This window comes from Oratosquilla oratoria, chromosome 38 (genome assembly GCF_046742065.1).
Source record: "Oratosquilla oratoria isolate Oo_2021 chromosome 38, ASM4674206v1, whole genome shotgun sequence".
NCBI classification, from domain to species: domain Eukaryota; kingdom Metazoa; phylum Arthropoda; class Malacostraca; order Stomatopoda; family Squillidae; genus Oratosquilla; species Oratosquilla oratoria.
The window spans coordinates 11014635-11024634 of NC_134814.1; the positions used below are offsets into that span (position 1 = coordinate 11014635).

General features: G+C 43.2%; 3 protein-coding genes across 3 annotated transcripts in view; 2 read left to right on the forward strand and 1 right to left on the reverse strand.

Moving 5' to 3' along the window:
- LOC143019789 (serine/threonine-protein kinase chk-1-like) overlaps positions 1 to 299 on the forward strand; it is a 654-nt gene extending 355 nt beyond the window's left edge. Inside the window, exon 1 of the mRNA XM_076175774.1 lies at positions 1 to 299. This exon is cut by the window's left edge and continues 355 nt beyond it. Coding sequence (XP_076031889.1) covers positions 1 to 299 — 299 coding nt within the window.
- Positions 1 to 10000, reverse strand: part of LOC143019961 (uncharacterized) — a 672791-nt gene that overhangs the window by 494097 nt on the left and 168694 nt on the right. The window lies entirely within an intron of this gene.
- LOC143019790 (serine/threonine-protein kinase chk-1-like) lies at positions 4938 to 5933 on the forward strand. The gene has a single exon (XM_076175775.1). It carries the CDS (start codon positions 4938 to 4940, stop codon positions 5931 to 5933), a length of 996 nt encoding a protein of 331 aa, XP_076031890.1.

Genomic DNA, 10000 nt, shown 5'->3' on the forward strand with positions numbered 1-10000 from the left:
GAGGCTACATGGCTCCTGAAGTCTTCTCGGCAAGATACAGAGGAGAACCCAGCGACGTGTGGTCGTGTGGCGTCACTCTCGTCAAGATGATGAGCGGAAGCGCTCCCTGGGAAGTAGCAAAGGCCTACGACCCCAACTACCAAATTTGGCTTCAAAAGGACCTCAAACTCCTCGACAGCAAACCTTGGACTCAAATCTGCAAATCCGCAATGGACTTGATCCAAAGTCTTCTCCACTCGGATCCATCGGCAAGAGCTACAATTGAAGAAATCGAGCAACACGATTTCGTTGCAAAGTAAATTTTCAAGAATTTTCAAATAATGAGTAAACAGACTTTATTTTCGTGATCGCGCTTGAAAAAAATTACTATAATAATAATAATAGAATAAAATAAGATGAAATAAAATAAAACAAATAGATAAAATAAAATAGAATAGAAAATAATTCTAATTACTATTTTCAAATATTGAGAAATATTGGGAAGTTTCCCTCAGCTGAATAAGATTTCTATGGGTTAATGGAAAATCAAATTAACCCATACAATGCACATTTGTATTTACTTTTATGAGGTGATGGACTGCTGAATCCTGGATGGAGAGGGCGAGAATGTTAAGAAACGCTACTACGAGCTTAATAAGATCACCCTGCGCTAACTACGATAAAATTCTTACAAATCTAAAGTTTTTCTTCGTGGGCGCCAAACGGTTAATCGAAAATTACATTTAACACTTTACTTACTAGGATTTTGTGTGAGTAAAGTGTGTGTGTGTGTGTATGCCTTGTGTGTGTGTGTGTGTATGTGTGTGTGTGTGTGTGTGTGTGTGTGTGTGTGTGTGTGTGTGTGTGTGCCTGTGTGTGCGTATGTGCCTATGTGTGTATGTGCGTGTGTGCCTGTGTTTGTGTCTTGTGTGCCTGTGCTTGTGCCTGTATGCCTGTGCTTGTGCCTGTGTGTGTGTGCGTGTGTGCCTCTGGCTGTGCTTATGCCTGTGTGTGCGTGTGTGCCTGTGCTTGTACCTGTGCGTGTGTGTGTGTGTGTGTGTGTGTGTGTGTGTGTGTGTGAGAGAGAGAGAGAGAGAGAGAGAGAGAGAGAGAGAGAGAGAGAGAGAGAGAGAGAGAGAGAGAGAGAGAGAGAGAGAGAGAGAGAGAGAGAGAGAGAGAGTGTGTGTGTGTGTGTGTGTGTGTGTGTGTGTGTGTGTGTGTGAGAGAGAGAGAGAGAGAGAGAGAGAGAGAGTGTGTGTATTCACCTCGGATCTGCTGCAGTCTCTGTCGAGACAGCCAGACACCACCCTACGGCAGTGAGCTCAGAGCTGTGTGTGTGTGTGTGTGTGTGTGTGTGTGTGTGTGTGTGTGTGTGTGTGTGTGTGTGTGTGTGTGTGTGTGTGTGTGTGTGTGTGTGTGTGTGTGTGTGTGTGTGTGTGTGTGTGTGTGTGTGTGTGTGTGTGTGTGTGTGTGTGTGTGTGTGTGTGCGCGCGCGCACGCGCGCGCTTGTGCTTGCTTGCCTCGTCTCCAGCACCGACCGTCATCGTCGTACTGTTACTATAAGAAAACTTTCCCAAAGTCCCGTCAGTGGCACTTTTACGGCCCGGACATTACCCACGTGTGCTATAGTGCCACTGATTCGATTCTGGGACACGGCTGCGGCTCCAGGGAATCACAACAGTACCACCACCTGTTATGTTTTCCGATTGCACCTTCATCGAAGAATTATCGTAATACTTGATCATCTATTTATTTACTTGTTTACCTATACATTGATCTAATTTCATCAAACTCTCACATTCATATTTTGTTTTTCTATTCCTTTATACATTAATTCTATTCATTCGTTTACTAATTTCTCCTCCCTCCACTTATTTGTATATACATCTGTCTTCTGTTTCTGTATTGTTCATTTGTCTTGTTATTCATTAACTTATCTTTTTGTTTAGCAACACTTTTTTTCCATATTCTTGTTTGAATTAGGTGTGGGACTTTCGTCCTGCACCAGTGTATTGACAAATACACCTTTACCGGGATCAGCGGTGGCGGTACTTTCATAGTTGAACGGAAACAAATTACAACATAAAAACGCTTTACCATCGCCAAGTGGACTTTGTGACGCACCTGCGACGCAACTTTGGGACGCAAGTTTATGACGCATTTTATGACGCACTTTGCGACGCAACTTTGTGATGTAACTTTGTGACGCAACTTTTTGACGCAACTTTTTGACGCAACTTTGTGACAATTTTGTGATGCACTCTGACGCATCTTTGTGACGCCTCTTTCTGACGCAACTTTATGACGTATTTTGTAATGTACTTTGTGACGTACTTTGTGAGGCAACTTTATGACGTACTTTGTGACGCAATTTTGTGATTCAACTTTGTGACGCAACTTTGTGACGCAACTTTGTGATTCAACTTTGTGACGCGACTTTTTGACGTAGTTTGTGACGCAACTTTATGGCGTACTTTGTGACAATTTTATGACGCAACTTTGTGATTCAACTTTGTGACGCGAGTTTATGACGTACTTTGTGACTCAACTTTGTGACGCACTTTTTTATGCAACTTTGTGACGCATTTTTTGATGCAACTTTGTGACGCACTTTTTGATGCAACTTTGTGACGCACTTTTTGATGCAACTTTGTGACACTTTTTTATGCAACTTTGTGACGCACTTTTTGATGCAACTTTGTGACGCACTTTTTGATGCAACTTTGTGATACTCTTTGCAGATTTTTTCTATCAAAGGACAGACAATTCTATGCACTAGAAGGAAAAATGGGTTTCCTCGACAGATGGCGACCATTTTCAAACTAGGGTTCGCCCTTATTAGCTTCCTGAAATTACCTGTTTATTGGATCAATTTTCTACTATCGAGAATCTAAATTAATCAATCTCCAATATTAGTAGCAAGGGCGCATTAAAAAAAAATCAAGAATATCTGAAAGGGCTTTTAGAATCTATTATTTTCTAGATTTTGGAATCTTATCCCAAATGTTGGAAATATTTTGTTTTTCGAATTTTCGAGAATCGTCTTTATAGAAAATGGAAAGAGTGGTACCCCCGCTCACACATCATTCGGTTGACACAACCCCGTTGAGCGTTAACAAACGACCACATGTGCTCCTCCTCCTATTCCATCTCTTCCTCCTCCTCCTTCTTCTCTTCCTCCTCCTCCTTCTCCTCCTCCTCCTCCTCCTCCTTCTCTTCCTCCTCCTCCTTCTCTTCCTCCTCCTCCTTCTCTTCCCCCTCCTCCCTCTCTTCCCCCTCCTCCTCCCTCTCCTCTTTCACTCATCCCCTTCCTCCTATTTCTCTTCCCACTCATCTTTACTTTCCTTTTCTCCTCCTCCTCTTTCTTCTACTCCTCAGCCTCCTCCTCTTTGTGTTCTCTTCCTCCTCCTCCTCCTCTTCCTCCTCCTCCCTCTCTTTCCCCTTCTCCTCCCTCCCCTCTTTCCCTCATCCCCCTAATCCTACTTCTCTTCCCACTCATCTTTACTTGCCTCTCCTCCTCCTTCTCTTCCTCCTCCTCTTCCCTTTACTCTTTCCTTCGTCTTCCTCCTCCTACATTTCTTCCTATTCATCTTCCCTTTCCTCTTCTCCCTCCTCTTCCTCTTCACTCTCCACTTTCCCTCCTTCTCCTCCTCTTCCTCCCTCTCCTCTTTCCCTCTTCTCCCTCCTAATCCTCCTCTTCACAGCAATCCTCCTCTCCTTTTCCCTTTTCCTCCCTTTTCCTCATTCACCTCCTTTCAATCCATCTCTCCATCTTCCCTCTTCCCCTATCCCTCATTCACCATCCTCTTTCTACTCCTCCCTTTCTCCTCCCGCCCTCTTCCTCCTCCTCCTCCTCTTCCTCCTCCTTCTCTTCCTCCTCCTCCTCCTACTTCTCTTCCTCCTCCTCCTTCTCCCTCTCTTCCCCCTCCTCCCTCTCTTCCTCTCCTCTTCCGGCGTATTTTGTTCGCTCTCGGTAATGTTTTTATCGTGGCTAACGCCAAATTATTTACACTTACAAAACCCTTTTGCGTTTTTTTTTTAGATTAATACTTCCCAAAATGGGAAACCACGGAAATAATGATAAAATGATATACAAGTAAATAAAATAATAACAAAAAAACAAAACTAAACGGCAGCTAGAATAAAGATTAAATAATATAATAAGTAAATAAACTAATAATAAAAAGTAGTAATAAATAAATAAATCAAATAAAAATAAAGCTGGACGGCAGCTAGGATAAAGATTAAGTAGCGATTGGTACGTAATGTGCGCCTCTTTAGATATCTTAATTTGGCTAAAGTCAAGAAGGTAAACAGCTTACGCCTGGAGGCGCTGAGTACCTGCGGCCGAAAACGTCACCTTTGCCCTGTGTGCTTTAGGAGCTGTTAAGGCATGTCAGAGACAATGCTGGGAAACGAAAGAACTTCAGGATGTACGTACGTATGTATGTATGTATCCTTTATTTATATGTATATATGCATGTATGAACATATGTAATTATGCGTGTATGTATATTCAAATGTCTTTTGGACTTCTATGCAACGACCTTCACATCAAGGTAATGGAAGTGACCATTAAAGCTTCAGTATAATTTCAACAATTCTTCCGTTGCTGACGAGTTAGTTTTTTTTTATTTAGTCGAAAGCAACTGAAGTATTGTTTATCTTATTCTGTGTCTTTACACACATGTATATACTTAAATGCAAACAGAGGTCAACAGAAACGGATGCATTTTTAATATATACTGAAGGTTTTCATATATGTATGTATATATATGTATGTATGTATGATGTAAATGTAAGAATAATTATGTACATGTATATAGTGATTTTGGAAAGCGTTGGAATAACTGCCACTGTATCGCTTCCGAGATGTTCAGTCGTGTGTACTTCGCTTAGGTCGCTTTCGCCCGCCTCTTGGTCTCTTGTTCTACGAGAGGACTTCACACGCCGCAATCATGATCTCCAGCCGCTCGAACAAGGAACAGGAGGAAGAGGAGTGGACCTCAGGAGGGAGTTCGAGAAGCAGTTCGGCCTTTGCAGAGTCCAGCGTCAAGGATTACAGTTACACCGAGGATTCCTTCGTTCCTGTCTTCCACACCAGGAAACGGTCACTTTCATCTAGCGCGGAAGAAGAGGAAGAAAGCGCATGCAAGAAGATCAAATCCTTCGAAGAGCCCAACAAAGACTGGGTTGAAGTCAGAGAACTGGGCGAAGGAGCATATGGATCCGTAGTTTTGCTGAAGAAAGCAACTTCGGAGGTTTTCGTCGCCAAAAAGTCCATCGAACTTGAAGGTGATACAAACCAGGAAATCGAAGTCGAAGTCCAAGAGAGTCTCGAGCACCGCAACATTCTTCGCGTGCTGAGCTCCGAGAAGGACGAGACTCACATTCACATCTACCTGGAATACGCCGATGGAGGTGACCTGTCAACAAAGATCGGGCCCTCCGGCTTGGACGACGAAATGTCCGTGTTTTACTTCAATCAACTTATTTCAGGAGTCAAGTATATGCACACACATGGAGTGGTGCACAGGGACCTCAAACCCCAAAACTTACTCCTCAACGGCGATAACGTCCTTAAAATTGCCGACTTCGGACTCGCAGCCAAGCTCGAAGACCAGAAGACTTACCTGAGCGAAGTCAACGGCACAAGAGGCTACATGGCTCCTGAAGTCTTCTCGGCAAGATACAGAGGAGAACCCAGCGACGTATGGTCGTGTGGCGTCACTCTCGTCAAGATGATGAGCGGAAGCGCTCCCTGGGAAGTAGCAAAGGCCTACGACCCTAACTACAAAATTTGGCTCCGAAAGGACCTCAAACTCACCGACAGCAAACCTTGGATTCACATCTGCAAATCGGCTATGGACTTGATCAAAAGTCTTCTCCACCCGGTCCCATCGGGAAGAGCTACAATTCAAGAAATTGAGCAACACGACTTCGTTGCAAAGTAAATTTTCAAGAATTTTCAAATAATGAGTGAACAGACTATATTTTCGTGATCACGCTTGAAAAAAATAAAATAATAATAATAATAAAATAAAATAAGATGAAATAAAATAAAACAAATAGATAAAACAAAATAGAATAAAAAATAATTCTAATTACTATTTTCAAATATTGAGAAATATTGGGAAGTTTCCCTCAGCTGAATAAGATTTCTATGGGTTAATGGAAAATCAAATTAACCCATACAATGCACATTTGTATTTACTTTTATGAGGTGATGGACTGCTGAATCCTGGATGGAGAGGTCGAGAATGATAACAAAACGCTACTACGAGCTTAATAAGATCACCCTGCGCTAACCACGATAAAATTCTTAGATCTAAAGTTTTTCTTCGTGGGCGCCAAACGGTTAATCGAAAATTATATTTAACACTTTACTTACTAGGATTTTGTGTGAGTAAAGTGTGTGTGTGTGTGTGTGTGTGTGTGTGTGTGTGTGTGTGTGTGTGTGTGTGTGTGTGTGTGTGTGTGTGTGTGTGTGTGTGTGCCTGTGTGTGCGTGTGTGCCTGTGTGTGTGTACCTGCGTGTGTGTGTGTGTGTGTGCGTGTGTGTGTGTGCCTGTGTGCCTGTGTGTGTGCGTGTGTGCCTGTGTGTGTGCGTGTGTGCTTGTGTGTGTTTGCATGTGTGCCTGTGCTTGTGCCTGTGTGTGTGTGCGTGTGTGCCTCTGCCTGTGCTTGTGCCTGTGTGTGTGTGTGTGCGTGTGTGCCTGTGCCTGTGTGTGTGTGTGTGTGTGTGTATGTATGTGTGTGTGTGTGTGTGTGAGTGTGCGCACGCGCGCGCTTGTGCTTGATTGCCTCGTCTCCAACACCGACCGTCATCGTCGTACTGTTACTATAAGATAACTTACCCAAAGTCCCGTCAGTGGCACTTTTACGGCCCGGACATTACCCACGTGTGCTATATTGCCACTGATTCGATCCTGGGACACGGCTGCGGTTCCAGGGAACCACAACAGTAGCATCACCTGTTATGTTTTGCTATTGCACCTTCATCGAAGAATTATAGTAATACTTGATCATCTATTTATCTACTTGTTTACCTATACATTTATCTAATTTAATCAAACTCTTACATGCAATTTTTGCTCGTGTATTTCTTTATATATTAATTCTATTCATTCACTTTCTAATTTTTCTTCCCTCTACTTATTTATATATTCATTTGTCTACTCCCTCTGTATTGCTCATTTGTTGTTTAGCAACACTTTTTTCCATTTTCTTGTTTGAATTAAGTGTGGGACTTTCGTCCGGCAACAGTGTATTGACAAATACACCTTTCACGGGATCAGCAGTGGCGGTACTTTTATAGTTGAACGGAAACAAATTACAGTATAAAAACGCTTTACCATCGCCAAGTGGACTTTGTGACGCACCTGTGATGCAACTTTTTGACGCAACTTTGTGACCATTTTGTGAAGCACTTTGTGACGCAACTTTGACGTAATTTGTGAAGCAACTTTGATTCAACTTTGTGACGTAGCTTTATGACGTAATTTTGTGATTCAACTTGGTGACGCAACTTTGTGACGCACTTTTTGATGCAACTTTGTGATACTCTTTGCAGATTTTTTCTATCAAAGGACAGACAATTCTATGCACTAGAAGGAAAAATGGGGTCCTCGACAGATGGCGACCATTTTCAAACTAGGGTCCGCCCATATTAGCTTCCTGAAATTACCTGTTTATTGGATCAATTTCCTACTATCGAGAATCTAGATTAATCAATCTCCAATATTAGTAGTAAGGGCGCATTTCATAAATAAACAAGAATTTTTGAAAGGGCTTTTAGAATCTATGATTTTCTAGATTTTGGAGTCTTATTCCAAATGTTGGAAATATTTTGTTTTTCGAATTTTCGAGAATCGTCTTTATAGAAAATGGAAAGAGTGGTACCCCCTCTTACACATCATTCGGTTGACACGACCCCGTTGAGCGTTTACAAACGACCACATGTGCTCCTCCTCCTCCTCCTTCTCTTCCTCCTCCTCCTTCTTCTCTTCCTCCTCCTCCTCTTCCTCCTCCTCCTTCTCCCTCTCTTCCCCCTCTTCCCCCTCCTCCTCCCTCTCCTCATTCCCTCATCCCCTTCCTCCTATTTCTCTTCCCACTCATCTTTACTTTCCTTTTCTCCTCCTCCTCTTTCTTCTACTCCTCAGCCTCCTCCTCCTCTTCCTCCTCCTCCTCCTCCCTCTCTTCCCCCTCCTCCTCCCTCTCCTCTTTCCCTCGTCCCCTTCCTCCTACTTATCTTCCCACTCATCTTTATTTTCCTCTCCTCCTCCTCTTTCTTCTACCCCTCCTCCTCCTCCCTTTACTCTTTCCTTCGTCTTCTTCCTCCTCCTACTTTTCTTCCTACTCATCTTCCCTTTCCTCATCCTCCTCACTCTCCTCTTTCCCTCCTTCTCCTCCTCCTCCTCCTCCTCCCTCTCCTCTTTCTCTCTTCTCCCTCCTACACCTCCTCTTCACAGCAATCCTCCTCTCCTTTTCCCTTTTCCTCCCTCTTCCTCATTCACCTCCTTTCAATCCATCTCTCCATCTTCCCTCTTCCCCTATTCCTCCTTCACCATCCTCTTTCTACTCCTCCCTTTCTCCTTCCGCCCTCTTCCTCTTCCTCCCCCTCCCTTTCTCCTTCCGCCCTCTTCCTCCTCCTCCTCCTCCCTTTTCTTCACTCCCCTCCTCTTCTTTCCCTTCTCTATCTCAACTTCCATTCCAACTTTCCTCTCTTCCTAGTCTTCATCTTCTCACGATTTTCTCTCCCTTTTCTTACCCCTTTCACCTCTTTTCTCAACTTCCAAACTGCCTCCCTCTTTTTTCCCACTCTTTCCCTTCATCCCTCCTCTCTTTTTTCCTCTCTATCTACTTTTAACTATCCCTTTCCTCTCCTTTCTCAGCTTCCAAACTGCCTCTCTTTTTTCCCCACTCTCTTTCCCTTCATCCTTCCTCTCTCTTTTCCTCTCTTTCTGTCTACTCTTAAATACCCCTTTCCTCTCCTTTCCCAACTTCCAAACTGCCTTCCTCATTTTTTACACTCTCTTTCCCTTCATCCTTCCTCTTTTTTCCTCTCTGTCTACTCTTAACTACTCCTTTCCTCTCCTTTCTCAACTGCCTTCCTCTTTTTTCCCACTCTCTTTCCCTTCATCCTTCCTCTCTTTTTTCCTCTCTTTCTGTCTACTCTTAACTACCCCTTTCCTCTCCTCTCAACTGCCTTACTCTTTTTTCCCACTCTCTTTCCCTTCATCCTTCCTCTCTTTCTGTCTACTCTTAACTACCCCCTTTCCTCTCCTCTCAACTAACTGCCTTACTCTTTTTTCCCACTCTCTTTCCCTTCATCCTTCCTCTCTCTTTTCCTCTCTGTCTACTCTTAACTACTCCTTTCCTCTCCTTTCTCAAGTGCCTTCCTCTTTTTTCCCACTCTCTTTCCCTTCATCCTTCCTCTCTTTTTCTCTCTCTGTCTACTCTCTCTCACCCTCCTCCACTTACAGCCCCTTCCTCCCCATCTATCCCTCCCTCCACTTCATCTTCTCTTTCTTCCCGTCCTCAACATAGGGTAACAACTCTGTATAATCAATAAAATATTGCTTTGCTGCGATTGGTCAGGGAGAAAAGGGGCTGCGTTCTTGGTCTTGCCGGAGACCCTTGCAGTCATTCTAACGAGTAATACTAACCTCCCGTGAGTTTACACTTGGAAACCTTTAGACAGAAGTACTGGTAAACCACATTCCATAACAACAACCAGGAAGCTTTGAGCTTCAGCAAAAGCCATTATCTCAGACCGCTAGCGTAGGAGGTATTCACTGGCAAAAAAAAAAAAAAAAAAAAAAAAAAAAAAAAAAAAAATAATAATAATAATAATAATAATAATAACAACAATAATAATAATAATATTCGACAAGGATTTACGTTATGCATCATCTGCACCCGAAAGATATATGCTAAAGCAAAACCCAAGGAAGGAGATCTGCCTTCTCGAAACCAAGACTCTGATTCCTGAGGCGCTACGTGCAAACCTCGGGTTACGA